This window comes from Trachurus trachurus (genome assembly GCF_905171665.1).
Source record: "Trachurus trachurus genome assembly, chromosome: 10".
NCBI lineage: Eukaryota > Metazoa > Chordata > Actinopteri > Carangiformes > Carangidae > Trachurus > Trachurus trachurus.
The window spans coordinates 16,248,087-16,269,284 of record NC_139894.1 but is presented as its reverse complement, the minus strand read 5'-3'; the positions used below and the strand labels follow the sequence as shown (position 1 = coordinate 16,269,284).

At 40.8% G+C, this 21,198-nt stretch overlaps 2 protein-coding genes across 4 annotated transcripts; one reads left to right on the top strand and one right to left on the bottom strand.

Moving 5' to 3' along the window:
* Positions 1–4,419: 4,419 nt before the first annotated feature.
* LOC310992991 (protein RD3) lies at positions 4,420–5,719 on the top strand (the record flags this gene model as incomplete). Its single annotated transcript, XM_083981218.1, has 2 exons — positions 4,420–4,727; positions 5,350–5,719. 2 exons carry the CDS (start codon positions 4,420–4,422, stop codon positions 5,717–5,719), a joined length of 678 nt encoding a protein of 225 aa, XP_083837344.1.
* A 1,900-nt stretch (positions 5,720–7,619) lies between these two features.
* Positions 7,620–16,251, bottom strand: stx5a (syntaxin 5A). 3 transcript variants are annotated; one of them, XM_083980928.1, is made up of 12 exons: positions 16,163–16,251; positions 15,371–15,642; positions 13,871–13,941; positions 13,454–13,509; positions 13,277–13,347; positions 13,030–13,146; positions 12,714–12,770; positions 12,525–12,606; positions 11,302–11,388; positions 11,047–11,150; positions 10,818–10,939; positions 7,620–9,359 (listed from the first exon to the last, which is right to left on the bottom strand). In XM_083980928.1, the coding sequence occupies exons 2-12, from the start codon at positions 15,431–15,433 to the stop codon at positions 9,200–9,202; spliced, it is 990 nt and encodes a 329-aa protein (XP_083837054.1). In that variant the 5' UTR covers positions 15,434–15,642; positions 16,163–16,251; the 3' UTR covers positions 7,620–9,199. The 3 variants fall into 3 exon arrangements, with proteins under 3 accessions (XP_083837054.1, XP_083837055.1, XP_083837056.1); XM_083980929.1 differs by lacking the exon at positions 16,163–16,251 and adding an exon at positions 15,800–15,850; XM_083980930.1 differs by lacking the exon at positions 11,302–11,388 and having other exon boundaries at positions 7,622–9,359.
* Positions 16,252–21,198: the final 4,947 nt, after the last annotated feature.

Below are 21,198 nucleotides of genomic sequence, written 5' to 3'. Positions count from 1 at the left end.
TTAGTTTCAGCGTCACTGACTTTCACATTTGTCCTGTGTCTGTGCTGTGAAGCGGTTTGATTAAACCTGTTTAGCGAAACTAAAAGTCGCTGCTGGTTCAGTAATATAAAGTTGAGGGGTTGTTGTGTGTTATAAGTGGTTATAGGAGCAGGGGGCTGCCCGGCTGCCCGGCTGGTGGATGTGGGGGCAGAGACCCAGAGGTTGGCCGCTGCATGGCTGATCACGAGGTTCAAAAACAACAAGTGAACTTCCAGAGAGAGGAGTAAGAAAAGTTTGACAGTCCGTTCATCGTCCTCGGTGAAAACAGTGTCAGTGACTGAGCCACTCCGCAGCCATGAACACACTTACACACACACAACAACGTGCCTGGTCCATCAACGGCTGGTGTCAGCTCACAACAACCGGAGCTAGCCGCGATGCTACCAGCTAACCCGCTCTCCGCTACTCACCCTTCAGGCTGACGGAGCCACAAAGAGCCGCCGGCCGCCGGGCGGACTCAAACAGGCGGCGGAGGGGGACGGTGCTGCCGCTGGTCCAACGCAGCAACAACCACAACCACAACCACAGCGGTCCAGGTTTTCTCCAACAACGACGTCGCTTTGAGCAGAAGAACCGACGTAACAACGGACGTTAACTGACAGTTTTTTCATATCTGACACAAGATGCCGCGCGCGTCTCGTGCAGCTGACGAGCCAGCCGAACTGTGGCACGAGGCGGGGCGCGAGCTGAAGTCCTCCGAGTGAACCTCTGATGACCTCTAGCGACAACTGCTGCTCACCCCAAATAAAGTTTACCCAGAGTTCAACTGGTCTGTTGGTTTATCAAACACAAGTCTTATTCATTAATTACATTGATTGATTATCGATTTCAGAATCACTTCAACGGCCCAGCTGCTCAGTTGTCAGCTTGTATAACATTTTCCATAAGTAGGCTATAGGCCACAGGGCTTTTCAATTACAAATTCAGTTGGGCCAGATTTTCAAACTAAGAAATCTATCTGGGCCAGACATTTTCAACGACTTGTGTATTTTAAACTAACACACATTAATGTATTTCGAAAAACAAGTAATGTTTAATCATTGTTTCCCTTCAAAAATTTCACACATTTGACACAGGAACATCAAAAAGTGCATAAAAACAATGAAAAAAGCTTTAACTGAACAGAAACTGAGGCAGTGGCAATACTTTTCTCCATTTTTTAAATAAAAAATAAACATCTGTGCATTAAAAAAAAAGTGCTCAGTATTAGCAATAACTTGCTTCCCTAATGAATTGAAATAAACATTTTGGTCACCAAGGCACACCTCAAAGTGCATAAAGGCTCATTGTTCAGGTTTTTCTGCATTTCTCATGGGACCCTGGGTCGGGCCACTTGAAGGTTGCTTTTGGGCCGCATGTGGCCCCCAGGCCACACTATCTGAATAGGCCTGGTATAGGCCCTAGATGCCACCCCCACTGGAGTTGTCATCCATTTTTAATTTATTATGTTGTCTCCTCATCCTGGTTGTGAAACTACTGTGGGGAGAATCTGTTTTACCTGTTTCCCAGCTTTCTTTTGCAACAACATCAAGTAGTCCTGAGCTACAGTTACAGCTATAGATACTAAAGTGATATGGCCTAGTGATAGTGATATAGTGATATAGTGACACCTGCTGCTCCATCTGTGAAACCTGTTGAAACACACATGCATCTGTGTTAAATTTCTTCAATTAAAATATAATGTCTCCAAATTTTCTATAGCTACATACATTTTACATATTATAGTCCTACAGCTAGTTCCTTCCTGGTTATTTTAAGACGTATTTTCATTCAAATCCTCTAAAAATGTAAAATCTTGACAAACAAAGATTTATGTTAATATTTAAGTAGGATAGGCTATACATTTAATTATTTACTATTATTAATTACTTGCTTATGCTGTTCTTGTTGTTGTGTTTATTTTCTGTATTTAGCTTTACTGGTATTACATATGTGGAAAAACTGAAGTAACTTTTGATTTGGAAGATTTTTTGGAGCAATCAAAAATAATTTGATTGTTTCTAAAAAAGTATATTTAGATTATTATTATTATTACATATTCTATATAATAATAGCCAGTCATTTGTAAAAAAAAAAAAAAAAAAAAAAAAAAAAGTTTGGACAAAAAAGAGCAACGCACGTCATATTTATAGTTTTCTCATTTTGAGCACCATTATCTTAAAAACGTGTAGCTATATCTCTGGGTCCAACCACATAAATAATGAGATTTGACCAATTTGCAGCTTCCCTCCTGATTGGTGTGTATGGTTATTAAGCTACTTTTCTTCTATTAACCCCCTTTAGGCTGTGCATGCTGAATCTGGGTGACCTGATCTGCCTGTTAATCCACTGAGTGACAGTGCAGAAGAGATTCTGATTGTCTCTTCAGTGTTAGCACTGAATATGCAGAAAGGCCCATTTACATATTATACATACAAGGAATTTTTGTTTACAAATTTTAAAGCACTTATTGATGTGTAGCAAAATGAATTATGAAAACATAATTTTATTTGTGAAATATATTTTGTATCAATACCATATCATGGTCTGTGAAGTAAAAGCATAAACAGTACATTTGCCATTTTAACAGTTTGTAGTGTAAAAACACGTCTGTAATTGTGCGGCAGTACCAGGGACAATACTTTGTAAAGTCTAAAGTTGATTACATCGGAGTAGATCCTAAAATAGCCTTAAAAAGACGGTGTCTCAGTCATATGTAGCCTCATCTATACTTTTAGGAAAGCTTGAAAACATGTAATCTTAGCCGACCTGCAACTGCGTGCGTGTGTTTGTTTGTTTGATGTTGAAGGGACACCTCTTCTTTTTTTTTTTATCTTTATTGTGTTTTTCTCCCTGATGATTGTGGCTACAAATAGAATAGTACTTCTGATAATACTTTTGATCAAATAAATTTGATCACTGGTCACAGTAATACGTGGTCCATTCCTGTTGAGTTAGAGCAGCAACAGCATCCACTGCAGGCAACTGTAATTAGATTATAATAGTCATTACAACCAGTCATTCTTCCAGGTAGGCTCTGGATTTGAATGTAATCTGGGATTTGGTGGCTCAGTGCTGAGTGGTGTGGAACTGGCCTGCATTTACTCCACATACTACACTGTGTGCATGCTAGTGAGACAGACAATTAACACTTTTAGAGAGTGCAAATGGGAGATAACATTGATGGTTGTGTCATTTTACTGTAATACTTGGTCATAACAGCTCTAAATGTGCCTGAGGGACCGGGAGACCACCGCTCAGCCTTGTAGTATATACTTTTCAAGGATTGTGCTGGAAATGATGGCAGGAGTCTGACTGTCTGAAACCAGAGTGTGCTGGTTAAAGTATTGTGATGGCCCAGTTAAGTCTCTCTCTGTGGAAGTGGTTTGAAATAGTTTTCAGCAGTGAAGTGTCCAACCTACTTGTGTGTCCATGCTGAAACCTTCTTCACAGCTTTTGCAGCCATATAAAAATGAGATAAAGCACTTGCAAAGAAATCAAATGGTGGTTAAAATGAAATAAAAAAATAGCTCAATTAACGTGCATGCGTGCTGTTATGTAAACACCCCATATGAATTCTGTCCATCACACACACAAACACATGTCATGTGGTAAGCTCATCTCGTCACTCCTTCTTTATTAATACAGGATTACAGTTATTCTCAATCCCAAACGCACACACACACTCCACGCGATCCTCACAAAAGTGCACACTCTGTCTGCCAGGACCGTCAAAGGTAGCAAGGCAGTCAGGCAGTTGTGTACCACCAGCTGGAGTCGGAGGAGGTTCATCCCTTTTTGAATGCCATATTTCCATGGAGGCCGGCTTTTCATCTGGCTGCTAACAGAGTCTTCATTGGATAACAGGTGGATTTCTGTTGGACAAGAATACACAGCAGTTTTGTAAACCCGGCTTCATGGCGGTAAGGCAATAATTAACCTTGTGTTTGGTTAAAGTAAGAGAATAACAGGCATTAGTCTTCTTCAGAAAACATTTGTATTGACCAGTGATATGAGTTGCGTACATTCACAGGTGGATGTTAAGTCTATTAAGAGTCACATTTACTCAAACAGTCTTTACGTTGATAAAATAGATCTGGCACGAAGGTCATTTTATAGGTCTCTGTAAGACGATATTATATCTTAATTTTTCTACATATTTGCAGTAGTTGTGAATGAGTTATCTGCATTTAAATGTAGAAAAATTATTGACAATTTTGGCAGTTTTTATGGTCTCCAGATGTTTCTATCCTTTAACTTTGTCTTTATCCTCCAGTGTAGGTTTAAAATAACAAAAGCTCACATATGAACTTGCTTAAAGTTTGGTATATCCACTTATAAGGGATTTTTCTACCTTAGACTATGATATAAATCCCAATCAATAATATCCTCCTTCCCCAGATGTTTCCTTGGTCCGCTGTTTTCTCCCTGGAGCCCAAAGTGCCTGGCCAGCGCACCACTGAGGAGTTGGTAACCAACACTCTGATGTTGGAGCTAGGGGCCATGGTGAAACGCACTGAACGCATCCGATTACAGAGGGCAACAGAGGGAAGGCGCCGCCGTCGCAGCTCGTCCTCCACAGCTGACTACAGCTGGCTGGCGAGCGCCCCGACCCCACAGCCCTACGAGCTGACGCCCCACGACCTGCTGGAGCTGCAGGACCTCTGTGCCAAGATCCCTCCTGCACAGTGTGGCCCTGTGATCGTCAGGTGAGGAGGAGGATGGCGAGAAAGACAAGGAGAGGCATAGAGGGAGGAAGACGTGTAGGTGGAGTCTGACGGAAAGAAATGACCAAAGTGTCAAGTATCAGCCAGACTGAAAATGCACAAAGATTCAAGGAATTGAGAGATGGAGAGTCAGAGATGAACACATTTAACTATAAACTCAGAAAGCAAGCTGATATATCCACCAGTTATTTGATTACGAGACTAAATACACAACATCTTGTCACCTGCTCTATCCCGTTCACAGCTTGTTGGGTGTAACTAACAGATTGATCCATAATAATGAAAATATTCAATGGTTGAAACCTTTTTCTAATAACTTATGCAAACAAATTCTCATTACATGATGTTTCCCTTTTAAATTATGCAACTTTTTAGCTGGTTTAACAGGTTCGATGTGGTCCTGTCCACCTTCTAGCAAACTCAAGTGTGATCACTGATCAGGTCTTATATCCTAGAGGGATTCTGGACGTCTTTAAAACACTGCAGTGCAACGGCCTCCTCCTAATGACCAGCTGATCTAGTTTAAATCCACATAAATATATTTGCTAACCCAGACTGGTTAGGTCTGCATCATCATCCCTGCTCCTTATTCCTCCCACTGTAGGTTCAGGAGGCTGGTGTCGCAGATGGAGCCCGAGGTTCAAGAGGTCCCTCGGCTGTTTCGCACTGTGCTACGTGAGTGTGTGGACGAGCAGAGTGGAAATGATGACGTTCAGACCGAGGACATGGTGATCGAGAAGCAGCAACGCAGCAAGAGCCTCTCTTTCGTCAATTTCCGTTCAAAGTTTCGCACGGGCCAGTTCTTCAGGGGCAGCAGCATGAGAGGCTCCAGGGGGAATCTGCAGCAGCAGGTGGATTGGTCCGACGAGGAGGACGACGAGGGAGAGGCAGAGGAGGAGGCCATCAAGGCCAGGGCGAGGAAAGGAAGGAGCAGGAGCATGCCAGAGATCACCCCCATCGAGCAAAGATCCTAAGGGTGGGAGGAAGGAAGGAGAGTCGGGGAAGAGGAGGGAAGGAAGGGAGGGTTATAGAGGGAAAGCATAAAAATGGGGAGGAAAGAAAAACTGTAAATATCAACAGAGGGGAAAAGGTTCATAAGATTTCTCTTTCAAAAGGACAAGAGTCAAGAAAGAGAGAGGGATTCAAATCAAATCTGGAAACCTGTCTACTTGCTGATGAACTTTAAGTCTTCAGGCCCAAAAGCATAATATTTGTTGTAGTGGTTTTAGGGGAGCGTGCCTATGTTCCCACAGCCCTATGTTCCCTCAGCCCTTTGTTCCCTCAACCCTATGTTCCCACAGCCCTATGTTCCCTCAGCCCTTTGTTCCCTCAGCCCTATGTTCCCTCAGCCCTTTGTTCCCTCAGCCCTATGTTCCCACAGCCCTATGTTCCCTCATTTCTAAGGTTTTTTTTTTCTTTCCAAAATTAGGCCCTATGTTCCCATTTCCTTTATGATCAATTTGCATCAGATTTTATCCCCATTTCTCCCAATTTGGTAGTCAATTACACCAAACCTATTATCGGGGAGCATACGTCAGTCCGACTGCCCAAAAGTCCGACGGCTCATTTCTCCAACTACCCATTCTACAGTGTTAAGGTTAGGTTTAGGGTAAGGTTAAGGGTTAGGGCTACTTAAGTCGGAGAAGTGGGAGGTCGGACAGACGTCATGCGCCCCCTATTATCCAGTAGCAGTTGACTACAGATGTAATGTAGCTTTTAGCTAAATCTGGGAACATAGGGCCCTGGGAACATAGGGCTGACCGACCCCTTCCAACACCGCTACTCCAACATAGGGTTGAGTGACGAACCCTTATACCAAAATTAAACTCACCTCCATGAGTTAGTGCAATTTAGACAACAAACTTCTACAGTAGTACAAATAGCGTTAGTAGTAGTAAACAAAGCATTAGAAAGTTTGTAGGTCATGGTGCAAAGGACCCTAGGTTGAAATTACTCCTAATCATCCCTTTAAAATAATAATTACTTGACTTAGAGATTCATTTTGAGAAAATTCTTAGAAATAAGAAAAATCTTAGAAATGAGGCAACATAAACCTGAGGGAACATAGGGCTGAGGGAACATAGGGCTGTGGGAACATAGGGCTGTGGGAACATAGGGCCTAATTTTCAAAATTTTCAGTGAAAAAAAATTTCTTAGAAATGAGGGAACATAGGGCTGTGGGAACATAGGGCTGACCCCGGTTTGGGAGATGTCTGAAGCACAGAGGTTGACATTTTGTTTTGTAAGTCTCCAGTAATGCCGGCTGCTCTTATATATATATACTCGTATATAATATTTACCATGTTCACCATCTTAGTTTAGTGTGTTGGCATGCTAACATTTGCTAATTAATGCTAAACACACTGCATTGCTGAGGCTGATGGGAATGCCGTCAGCGTTTGTGTGTACTATTTAGTTAGATGATGGTGCTAAATGAAAAAGTTGGGAGCTCAACAAAGGAAATAAAATGTATTATGACTGCACAACGACCAAACGTCTAACCTTCACATGCTTCAGATGTCTCTAAAACCTTAATGCTCTATGGACAACAGTTTCTGGTGAAGCGTAGACACGTCTCATGGACCGCCCCCTTTAAAACATATTATATAATCAGCAGGACAGCTGTCAGTAGTTGACAGGAAGTTCAGCTCAGGCCGCCACGCCTCTGGATGCTCAGCAGCCACGGTTTGGCTCTGGGTCACCAGCTCAGTTAGTGGCTGCTCTCTAGTGTATCCATTAAGCAGGGAATAGCTAGAAACATCTGTAATCTTATTTTTTATTATGAATAAGGTGAAATAAAATACATTGTACAATGAAATACAATGTTCTTGTCAATTCTAGGTGATTAAACATGTTTTTTTTTCACAAATATGTCTATTCTGTAATTTTTTTTTAGACTAAACAACTTGCAATTTTGGCTCTGAAGTATCTGTGAGGGGAACATTTCTCAAATCTAGTAGTGTTTACATAAGACGGATGGACATTTCTTACTTTTATGTGGTCGACAAGGTTAAAATATTTATACGTGAACCTGTCTGGGGCCTGTGGCGTGATAAAACAGAGGAAAGAAAAATAAATCCCATGTCTTTGAGGTGTGAATCTGCAGCACTGGCCTGTTTATCACCTCTCTGTTGGCTCGTCTCACGGCCCAGCATGGCTAATTATATCGCTGCTGTCTAATCCTCTTATCCCAAGAAAATCTCAGCCATCACTGCCAGCACCCCATTATTTTATTAATATGCACTTTCTTATCAATACATCATTATCACTATTTGCACTTTGTACATTGAAGTCAAGGCTTTTGGCTAAAAAAAAAAAAAAAACATACAGATGGGGGGAAAAATAGGGAAGAATGTATTCTTTCTTCTTAAAAAGCTGTGGTCATTTAAATAACATCCTGTACATTAGATAAAGAGGGAAAGTAACCACAACAGTGACATCCAACCAGACACTTCCAGGGAATCTGGCTGACTGAGTCACTTCATCAGTGGGCCTTCAAACCAGTGTAACCCCTTCATAAGCACTGATGTCAAACCTGGATCCTGTTCACAGACTCATAAGCTCAAGTCTCTCTGCAGCATTAAATGTGTGAGGTTTACACTTTCTCCACAATTCAACCTGCCCGCCAACCACACTGTTTCATTCAAAACATCTTGTTACATTACTTATCAACATTGGTACAGCTTGTGCATGAATTATCTAGCGAAGCTCCCTTCTCGTGCCTTCAGGAGACAGAAGTGCTGGACCACAGCCGAGTGTCTCTGTATTATGTCACAGTACAATAAGAGTACCCATTTGGCAAATAGACTTTGAAAGAAAAAAAGAAAGAAAGGGTGTATATTATGGATTTAAAAAAATGTCACAACATAACTGAACAATGGTAAGTGAATAGTTGCTGATAAATGAGACAAGTCTTTCTCTTCAAGAAAAAAAGAAAAAAGCAGGTAAACTAAGAAGCAAAAATAATCCGAGCATCAACTCCAGTTCTGTTGTTTGGCTTTGAAATAATTACAATGTGGCAAAGGGGGTAAACATGAAGAAAATAATCAAAATTAAAAAGACAGTTTGCAGAATCAAACCATTAAATTAGCCATTTTAGATTAAATGTTTATGAATAGTTGGTCAAAGTACAATACAGAGCAGCTCTCTGCTCTCTCTCTCTCTATACAAAGTAGGGATTTTAGATAATTTATATTTTTCATTTGGATAGAGTTCTGCATCTTCGTTCTTCACTGAATTGTCAAATTATGACGTACAGTCCGTGGTTTAAATTGGGATTAACCGACAAGTCTTTAATTTTCTGAGTGGATCCCAAGTCTCCATCAAACCGTTGCGTTAAGTTTGTCCTTCAAATACGACGTCTGGACATGTGGTCTCAGTCAAGCTTCAGCTTGAGCTCCAGCTTCCCCTCGTCGAGCGCGCGTTCTCCCTCCCCTCAGCCGCTCATCCTTTCTTTAGGCGAAGAAGACGACAAAGATGATGAAGAAGACGATGAGGACGAGAAAGATCTTGATCATCAGCCAGCGGTTGGAGGAGACCGACTGGAAGTATTTGAGGATCTCTGTGTGGGCCGCCTCCACGTTCAGCTGCGTGTCCTCCACGTTTGCATCGATCCTGTGAGAAAGAAAGGATCACACCAGTGACACTGGGTTTTTAAAATTACACTACAGAACGAATCGCCTTGTTGTTTACAACTACGTCCGGGTAAAAAACCAGCACGTAATTTAAATGAGAACAGTGTAATGAACGAGAGTTTAGCCATATACACTACTCGCGGATATTTGACAAGAATATCCCTATAAAAAGTTCATATTCTATCATGAAAGCCTTTTAAGGAGAAGGATGCAATGGTCATTTCTTTGTCTCAAACAAAAGCCAACAACAGTGATGGCTATAGCACAACAAAAATCTCAATGTCTCAATAACTTGATCAATTTGATCAAAGTGTTATCTTGGTCTCATGATGTCAAAATTTGAACATCGTGGAGAGGAGAGGGTGAGAGAAGAGGACTGTATAAACTCATTGAACTAGAACATTTAGTGGTTCAATGACAATGACAACTGAACCACTAAATCAGACGGTGCTTGTGATTTTTGTGGTGAATCACCTTGTTAGAGAACAGCATGTTATTCAATAAGCACTGAAACATTGAACAATTGGACATGTGCATTCAAAAGTTTAGAGAAGGTTAAATTAAGTTAACCTGTAAAGGTTATAGCGCATTTTAGGTGCATTCTGAAATTTAATCCAAAAGTCAAACACCCCTAACTTTTTGTGAGTAGTGTATACACTGTATGTTTTTCACGCCACTATCACCGTTTAGTGCCTTGAAAGTATCAGTGGCTGCAACTGACAAGGACAGGGCAACTACTCCAGTTAGTTACAACATGATTGAGCTAACTTTCTAAGATTTCTGCTGGGAAAAAAATGTTTTCCATGGACCGTTTATTGAATCACTGAGTTACTGTATTAAAGTTAGACAGGTAACAGTTAGCCCTGCCAATTTACGATAACCATGACTAATTACAAAAACGTGCACACAGAAATAGTAATGTTTGTCCAATCGTTGGTTTTATAATGAAATAATGAAAGTAATGGCAAACAAACACTGCATATCTCCAAAATCAGGCAGGTTTCCAGGATGCCAAGTAGCCTACTCATTTTAATGTAACAATTGCCGATGAGAACCGGTGTCAAAAAGAAGGAAAAAAATCGATCACGGACTTCATGATTGATTACCATGGCAATGAACGAAGCTTCGAAGCTTCGATGTTTTTGGGTCAGCCCTAGTCTAAACATTGATTATATTGACGTGAAAAATTAGATATATAGCAAAACTCTCGTCCGTCACGATTGTTCTCATGCTGGTTTTCTACCCGGAAGTAGGCGATTCGTTCTATACCTCATAAATTTTCTTTCAAATCATGTTCAAGACTGTCACCTCTCACAAGTTTTCTCTACATGTGCCTCTTTATTTACAGTTTCTTTCTTATAAAACTGTCTTTAATTTATTTATTTCCTTGCATTCTCAAAGCCCTCCGTCCTTGATCCCCCACCTGTCTCCATCTTACCTCTGGATCGTCTCCTCTTGCTCTTTGACCATGTGCGCCAGCTGCTGGAATATAGAGCCCAGTTCCACGATGGTGCTCTCGATGTTCTGCATGGTGTCTGCACGGCTCTGGATGTATGAGTCCTGTGGACAACACAAGCAGTCGGATTTGAAAAACGGGGCCACGCTAGGACACATAAATGGACCGATCAGACATTTGGCCACAGGTTCCACCAAAGATCTTGGTCTACCTGCTCATCAATAAGTTGGAGCTGCAAGGGATTGGTCTGAGAGTCCATATCGATGGCAACGTCCCCGAGACTCCGGGACTCATCCTGCATCAGGACTGAGCTCTCTGAAGGAAGACAAGAAGCAAAACAAAAATGCATGTTCAACAGGATTAGAGAGAAATCCTGAATGGTAGAAGAGGGAAAGCAGTGAGAACAGCGGGCACATACTGAAGCTAGTTATACCCGCTGAGAGAGTCAAACGTTCCAGGGAAATACCTTTTAAATTTGAGGTGGTATAGCCCTGGTAGTCATTGCGTGGCTCGCGAGCTGCATGCGGCTCCTGGGCCCCTTTTTTGCGGCTCCCTAAAATATTTTTTAATTTTTGCATTATAGACGACCAAATACAATATTCATTCACAAGGACTTAGAGCAGTTCCCTATCACAACAGCTGTTGTTTTATGACGTACACTGGCAGTTTAAGTCTCTGTTCAACCCATGCCATTTCTGAATACATTTCAAGCAACGTGCCCATTGTAAATACCATAAAATCATAAAATACAAATAAAGGTGTCTCCTAAAAAACGTAAAACTTGTTTTGGTTTCAAATATCTCAATATCTTCATTCAAGTACCTTATTTTTAGTCATAATGGGACAATAATACAAAAAAGTCAGGTGTACTGGATGTTAGTGTGACTCTACAGTTAATTAGGCCTCGATATTGAAATTGAATCAAATTTTATTTCCATTTAATATATGTTTATGTGTTTGGAAGTGAATATAATCTTAAGATATTTAAAAATATGGCACTTTGCTTGAAATTGTCACAAATACTGAAATACCACAGGCCGTTCACGTACACTTTACTGGCAGTGTGAATATGAGCCCTGGAAGCGTCAGAGCTCCACGTGTTAATTAGACGGTCTGACGCCTGTTTAGCGATTTGTTTAGCAAAATTGTGAACTGAGCAGGAGCCACACATGTCGAATACAGCCACAAGCCGAGACACAATAAAGGTGTGTTCACTCTATCACCCTTAAGGAACAGATGAAGAGCAGGAAATGTTATAGATAAAAGAACGATTTCTAAAATTAGAAACGATTTAATTTTTTAAAGAAGAATGCACACGAGCAGTGACGTGATTTATGAGGTTGGACTTGCTACATATACGTTTACATCAGTCCATATGAAACCTGATTGAGAGCTTTGTCTGTGCAGGAGATGATTCATAGTTTGTAACTTGAATGCAGGAGAGCTGATTGTTGTTAATCCAGACAAAGTGGAAACCTTGTGAACGTTTTTAATCAGCACAACTTCCCCCATCAAAAATATCAGTGTAGAGTGAACACTCCCTTAAGAAGCTACAACAGCGTGCTTTATTTACCTGTTGCTGCCATTACTTTAATGCAAAAGCATTTAATTTAAGAGCATTGTGAAAGAAAAAAAATGTTTAATCACTGAGCGACTAAAAGCGCAAAACTACGGTGTGGATGGACTTACTGAAGTTGTTGGCCATCAGAGGAGAAGATGCGACAGGAGGCTGGGAGAACTGCTCTCTCCTGCTGCGCTGCTGCTTCAGGTTCTGGAGGACGACAGACAAACGATGGAGAGGAAAACTTTAGTTCACTTAGCTCTTAATGTTTTCTGACACTGAATGATAAAGTAAACCAGCTGTTAAGTAAACCTCACCTCTGTTCTGACTTCTAGGACTGATTTGAAGTCGTTCGACATTGAAGCCAATTTGGACTGTGAACAACAAAAGACAGAGCACAGTTACACATTGTGTATAGTGAAGCTTTAATTCAGCATTTTCTGATGGTTTTGTATTTCTGATGAGATATAAAACTGCAAAAAAGTATCTTTAAAATGTCACAGTTTATTTTATTTGTAAGTTACCAAAGGCATAATATGATTTCCATGATATTTTATCATTTTTGTATTATTTAAACACAGGGGCCATGAAAAGTTAAGTTCACATTATACCAAATATACAATAGAAATGTACCTGTAATGACACCACTATAGTGTTGGAGTGGGTTTGGATGTGTCGGCCGCCTGGAGCTCCACGGGACCTCACCAAGTCCTGCAGCTGTGCTATCTGTTTGTTTAGACTGTTGATGTCCTAAAATCACAAACACAGGAGGGGAACAAAACAGTTTAATATATATTTACGGGGTGGTAGAGAGCTGCTTGATTCTTTAATAACAAGTTTACAGAGCCACATCTGCTGGGATGTTAGTCCTCCAACTCACTTGTTTAATGATGTACGTTAGCTCCTCAATCTCCACTGCTTTGTCGTCAAACAGGGATTTTCTTTTCGCCACTGAGGGAACAAAACAAAAGCACAACAAATCAGAGCTCTGGACGTTCCCACATACAAACTTTTAACATTTTAATTGATTTGAATGTCACAATAAGGGAACACTTACAAATAGTGAGCTTTTCCAGTTTGGCAAATGTATTGCTCAAGTCTTTTCCAATTCTCCTACAGGGAAGAAAACAAAATATTTAGCTTTCTTCATCACTGTGGAAAATATGTTTGTTTAGATTCTGAGAAAGAGTTACATAAAAGTATCAGCCATCAATTTTATCTGTGTCCTATTGCTCACAATCTTCAAGATAAAGATAAACAAGGCCAAACATGTCCTAGACAAAATGTCTCCACTACAAACACTACTGCAGTCCTCTCGTTTCAACTGCAATCATACAATTACAGTAGTATTTCATATACAATAAAGGTGGAGAGGACGATCGTGTGTAAATACAAATAATGCAACACCCAAAAATCAACATAAAAGACAAACTTCACTCAGCAAACATTAGACAACAGACTATTAGTGACTTACTTGGCCATAACTGTGAAGTCGCTGCGCTGCCTGAGAGCGCTGAGAGCCGGTTTACTGGGCTGGACTCCATTCTGCCAGAGGCCAGAAAGCACAAAGCATGAGATGGGAACAGAAATCAAAAGTAAGAGACTAAGGAGCAGCTGTGGAAATGTGAAAGGTCTGCTCAACACTGACTTTGGACTTTTAAACACGCAGTAAAGGACCTGGGTGATTCATTGCTTCTTGTTTTATTGACTTTCTAGATGTAATCAATTCTTAAAAATTCCAGTAATTTCCTCTGACATACTTCCTTTTGTTACTACATTATTAGAATAAAGTTTTTGTTCCAGGCTTTTAGACTGCTGGTCAAATAAAGTAATAATTTGTTATGATGTCACTATGGACACTGGCAAACTGCAAATATTATCTATCTGATGCAGCATTGAGACCAATTCACCAAAGTTAAAGGTCCAGTGTGTAAAATGGAGGGAAAACTGTGACATCCAGTGTTCAGATTCTAGATTACAGAGCTCGCTCGCACTCACCCCTCCTGTTGGCAAAGTGACGGTGGCCTCCGAGGACAAAAAAACTTGTTTATCACAACTGGGAGTATTTCAGGAGCATGGAGCGATGAGGTGAAGATCTAAACCATTTTACGATATGTCTGCTGTTTCCTCCTCCTTCTTTCCTTCCGCCTACTTGAGAAACGTGCTCTCTGGCTGGCTGGATCTACCGTTGGGGCTGCCATACAAACATGGCGGCGCAAGATGGCGACTCTCTCTAAAGCAAGACCCTTGCTATAATTATAAGGCTACGAAAACCTAACAAATTTTATTTTATAGCGATTATACACTTATACAAATATATTCTTGGGTAGTATATTGATATTTTGCCAATAAACCTTGTCAATTATTACACACTGGACCTTTAATGGGGCTTAAAAATAACTTGTTTACATTGGTGATGCCATGAATTCACTGTGCACTACATGGGTTGATTTAGCAGCTTTGTTGTCCTCCAGCATCTCTGATTCTTCTGTGTTTATGATAATACTGACTGACCGGTCCCCATGACTACCAAATAAGATTTACATTTAAATCGTGTACATCACTAAAGCTCCAAACGGTGAAATCGGTGTGGTTAGTAAATTAATATATATTTTATTACTTTCTGTCCTCCCCGACATAAATGTTGGATTTAAAATGATAGAAAAATGTTTAAATTCCCATTGGTGAACACTGGAGAAACCAAAGACAGTTTTTAACTCAACAAATGAACCCAATAAGTCTGATATCAAATATATTAGTTCAGACTGGCCACTCAAAGTCAAACCAAACAACCTACGCAGATTGGGGAATAAACACGGAACCAAAAGCAAAACCAAAATTCATCAACGTCACAGAAAGTTGAAGTGAAAACAGATCAGTTTACTGTCGAGCATAATTTGCTAAGAAATTAGACATAATACATTTTATAAAAAAGGTGGTCTGTTGTTATTATTGTGCTGTGTCCCAAACACACCTGTCTGCCCTGGAGAGACTTGCAGGCTGACTGAAACTCGAGGGTCCTGTCACGGCACGTCATCCTGCCGGCGGGAGAGGGTCACCAACCCGCTGTAGACCAGAGAGACCACCCGGGGGGAGCGCCTGGTTCCGCCTGGTGCTGCTCCTCGGGTCCTGTGTGGTGGTGGTGGGTCAACACGACGGAGAGCTCCCGGTGTGCGGACGGACGGACGGACGGACGGACTCACATCCGAGGCGCGGTATCCTTCATGCACATATGTACACACATGTCTGGGGAATAAAAGGGGGACATAACGTTTAGACTACCACAGGCTGACAGCTTTAACACCACCTAATAATACATAAATAAATAAAAAACACACACAATTGAATCCAACAGTTTGAGTGGTGGGTGAAGCGAAGCAGCCAGCTGGTACCGTTAGCTTACCGCTAGTAAACAGGACAGCGACGAAGCTAAACTACAACAACCACACGACAACTAACAAACAAAACAACCGCCACAAAAACAGGCTCAGTCGCGCTAAATATACACATTATTAGGTAATAATGATTACCTAAATAGTGAACCCGGTGTGGAAGCGGAGGCCGCCCATCAGGACCCAGCTGACTGTGGCCTGACCGGCGGCTCGTCGCCAGGCTAACGTTAGCTCCTCGAAGCTAACGGGCTTTTCGTTACGTACCGACCGTTTGTCCTGTTTTTACCTCGGTGAAACTCGACCTAAAACACCACCGTGAGGATTCAGAGCGTTTTAAAAAGACGGAGAAACAAATCAATTGGCTGCCAACTTACTTGGATCGATATTAGATCATACTGCGAGAGCTCTCGATGTTTCTGGTGAAAAACTAATCAACCCAGGAGTTAAAGTTCCGATCCGGGTCATTTCCGGCATTGACGTCACTGCCACGTCTACTTTACCGAGGTGGAAAATGACGCAGCGTCACGTTCTGTCCACCAGGGGTCCTCTGTCTCCTGTTCACACAGCAAGTACCCTGCACTAATTCACTAATTCACTCCTGAGGATGACATTATTTCAGTGTGGTAAAAGTAAAAACGTAAAGTGGGGATGTGTCCAAAAACATTGGCCTGCAGTGAAATAATAATGATGATAATAATAATAAACTTTACAGCGTATTTACAGTTATTATAGCTCAAAGTGCTTCACAATGAAATAAGGAGCATTAAAGGAACATAGAAACATGACAAGAAAAGAAAAGAGATAAAGCAACAATAAATAAAAGAAAGAAAGAAAACATTATCTTGCCTTATTAGTACATGATGATAATAATAATAGCCTTTATTCTGAAAGTGGTCCATATAAAAAAAAAAGTATGAGTAAAAGTGCAGACATGATATAAAATCCATAATCGGTCCACAATAGATAAAATAATCACACATTTACGTGTAGATTAATAATATAACAAAATGTTATTGAGTCTGTGTTGATTCCAAAGACTCCCAGTCCAGACGACGACGCCTACAGACTCTGATGATCCCCTGACCTTTACAGCAGCCATGGCATCACCATGGATATAGTGTTTAATGAGATGAGATGTGTGTAACAAACAATGTCCAGTCCAGTCCAGTTCAGTCCAGACATTCATGCAGCCACCCACACTGATCTTCATAGCAGGGTTCACTACTGCTGAGTCAAACAGCCTACACATAGCCTACACCTATACATACGATTCCTGAGGACAGCAGGACAGGTGGATACTCCAACCACGACAAACATTTCAGTATAGCACTGCTCCAACGTGGCACTTGCAGCAACAGACTCATGCCATCATTATATGCCACATTAAGTTTCTGCATACTACATTTTTTGTAGCGCCACCACATACATACATTTAAAGTATAACTGCACTAAAGTAAAGTGCAGAAAACATAAAAATACTGAAATTTAATGTACTTTAACCATATACACAGCATCAAGCTTCCTCTCGCAAAGTCTTTCAAGTCAGGCAGATTTACTTCACTCTATGTCTGTCATCGTGGTGAATTTACCACAGTTCCCCTGTGTCTTCTTACTTCATGTGATCTCTGACTGACTTCATTATGTTGGATCAAGTCTCTGTTGGGGCCAGACCATCTGCTGCTGGACTGCCTCTATCTCTTGTCTCTTGAAGATCGGTCTTTTATGTCTCCGGCTGTCTGCTTGGACTAATTGTCACGCTGCAGAATGAACTTTGGGCTGACCAGATGCCTCCCTAATGGTCCTGCATGATGATGATGATGATGATGGATAAGACTCTAAACATCTAAATACCTAAGACATTACTGTATTTCCACTGTGGTCTTTGATTAAAAGAAAGTTCAGCTGCAGGAGTCCATGTGAATTAAGGAGTGGTATTTAATTATTTTAATGTGAAAAGGTACATTATGTCCTATATAAGGTTGGATTAACCTACTACGTGACCCTGGGGCCCAACTAGGCTGGTGGGCCCCTTTAACCCCCTATTCATTTTACCCTGTGTGCACTGTGCATGCTATCTGGAGCCAGTTTTGCTGCATGGATATTTGATTAAGTATCTTAATCCAAGGACAAACAACACATGCAACAAAGTTGATAAAAAAAATCCCTCATCCTCTTTAACATAGGGCCCTTAACCCTTAAGACTCTTATCCTTTTAGCTATTTTTGTGTTTTAATGATACAAAAAGTGAGTTTAAATGTCCTCGAGGAAGATTTGGAAAATAGCCTATATTTAAGCACACAAGGAGGCAGACTAGTTTTCCAGCTCTCAATATACTTATCCTTGAGAGTCGCAGGGGGCCTGGATCTAATCCAAGTTCACATCGGGTAAGAGGTCAGCAATCTATCGCAGGGCTGACACAGAGAAAAGCATTCAAACATTAATATTTATGGGAAATTATGAACGTGTAACCTGCATGTTTTTGGATTATATGAGGAAACTAGTGTCATGGTCTCGTAGTTGGGTCGAACCCAGAACTCTCTTGTCCTGAGAAAACAGCATCACCCTGATACACTAAATAATAGATGCAGACAGTATTTTGAGATGAGTCTGCATGAAAATGTTGATCAAAGAATGTAATATTGTATTATGTGCTTTGAAATGATACTTCTTTTTTTAAATGTATTAATTAAATGATTTAATATTGGCCGATCATATAATTCTCCTTCAGGAGCCTGTTGAAAACTTATGGTGGCACAAATATCAGCATTTATGTTGCAAAAATGGAGGAAGAATGAATACTGACTTAAATTATCATTATTGTCAAAGGAACATAGTGTAGTTATCATCATAAAAACACAGTTATAAAATCCTTGGGTCACTTCGGCCCGATGCAGCTGCAACAGAAACGTGATGTGTCAGTGCCGATGACATGCATGAACCTCAACGTTATGGAAGCAGAGGAATGAGCTGCCGGGGAGGGAGAGAGTGTGATTGGCTGTCGCCTCAGGTGAGTCGACCTGCAGGTACAGTATGGGAAGAGAGATAACATTCAGCTCGCTCTCTGATCTCCTCTCTCTCCTACTGGTACCCGCATCCTCTGAGCCGACAGGACTGAGCACGCCAGACCACAACTATGCCCTCACCTATTTACCTGTTGGACCCCGAGCCCCATGTCCTCCACCACCCCTCACCCTTCATTTATCCTCTCCTTCACCTTCTATATCCCACTTTAATCCACCAAACATAATATATCTCTTCATCAAAACACTCCTCTTTATACTTTCACACATTATTCGATGTTTCAATCTGATTAACTAAATGACCCACATCAGGACAGAAAAGAACAGTCTCACTAAACCTCCCCACTCCTTTTGGTTTTTCCTTTGTAGGTCTTTTCATTTAACTCGGCCTGTATCTCATTTTATATAGCCTACTTATTCTTAAATTGATTGTTTTTTTTTTTTTACTATAGCAGCAAAGCTCTGTTAATGCAAAGGCCCGATTGGTTGTTTGTTTGTTTGGTTCATCACTTTGGTCCACACTACAGTAAATATTTCAACAACATGAAACTTTTTACTTACGTTCTTAGTCTGCAGAGGATGAATCCTGTCGACTTTGATGATGCTTTGACTTCTTTGACCATTTTGCCACTATGAATTTGTTGTGTTGTATGAAACAAAAACTGTCTCAAAAACGGAGACTGTCATCCAGCAAACAACAACAACAACAAAACACCATCGTCGTTTGTTCAACAGCTTATTATGACTATACGTACTTCTTTTTAAGACTTGTAATTAAGACAAAAGCAGAGGGGTAGCTAAGTAAGGTGATGTAGTTGACATGAGTGGAACCAAACAGGCCTATCATATGAAATGTATTTGTGTAGGACTGCAAAATGAAATATTGTCCGTCTTCTTTAACCCTAAACAAGTCATTTTTAGTGTGTAGACCTAAGCGAGGACCATGACAACTGGGGTCCATTATTCATAGCGCTGTAACAACCTATGTGGTGACCTCTTTGGTTGTTCAGGCTGGACGATAGTTGAAGAAACATTTGGGTGGAAATTGAAAGTTCGGTTGGAAATTGAAGCTTTCCATTTACTTAGAATTGACAAAAATTGAAGATTGAAATTTTGGTACATTGGTCTAGTCTGTATATTTTTGTCTATTGACTAAACTAAGCATGAGGGTAACACTTCATAATACGTACACACTATTAAGCATTAGTTAAGCTTTAATAAACACTGAATTCTTCATTTATAACGTATGAACACTCATTAGTATGTAGTTTATAAATACAGTTAGTGCTTATCAATGATGAGTAAAACATTTTTAACTGGGTTTATAAACTTCATACTAATGAGTATTCATGTGTTACAAATGATGAATTCAGAATTTAATGCTTAATAATAGTGTGCACAAATAATAAAGTGTTACCAGCATGAGTTTTGGTCTTAGTGATGACAAGTTTTAAACCATGTGGTGGTGTTAGTGTATGTGGGCTGTCTGGTTCACATAATTCTCAACCTGCTGACTTTACAGATACTGTTTTCCTGCGTAGTAAAAAACAGCCGTAGCATCTTTCATCAAGGTTGACGTCCTTCAGTGAACTGAGACAGACGAGGCCTGTGGATCCACGTTTCTGTCGGAGATAACGCTGTTTGTTTGTTCTGTGAAATGAAATGAAAAAGTTCTCTGTGTTCACAAGAGACGTTCAAAAACACTCACTTTCCTGTCAGCAGACACACATGGCTCTTCTTTACACTGCACATAACAGACCCAATCTTTCTGTCCCGGGCTTTTACCCCATCTCTCACACACACATACACACACATTTACACACACACACACACACACACACACACACACACACACACACACACACACAGAGAGAGACTGGTGCTGATAGCATCTAACAACACACACTCGCAGGCCAGATAGCGCACCGTATACCTGCTTCAACACAGCTGCTGCTACAAAAGCTGGGAGGAAACCATGGCTGACATTATTAGGAAAACACAACTGTGAATGCAGAGAAAGCAAGGTGGAAAAATACAGGAAGTCCTGATACAAGTGCAAAGACTGAGTGAGACGGAGGGAGATGGACGATGGGATGGAGGGAGGGAGGCAGGCGAAGAGTCCAAGTCAAATAAATGCACAAAACCAGAGAGAAACAGTCAAAATAGCCACATGAACAAAGTCTTTTTGTCTCTCCGTCAGTTTTCATCAGTGTGAGGACACTGTTACTAGCTGGTTTCTGTTGGGCACAGAGCTTTAAAAAAAGAAGAAGATTTTGGAGTAAAGACATCTTTTCTGTAACGAGATGGATGAGTCACTATGTCCTTTTCTCTCTCTCTCCCTCCGTCTCCCTAATCTTGCAGCTATATTTAGTCCTGGCATAATGCCCTTC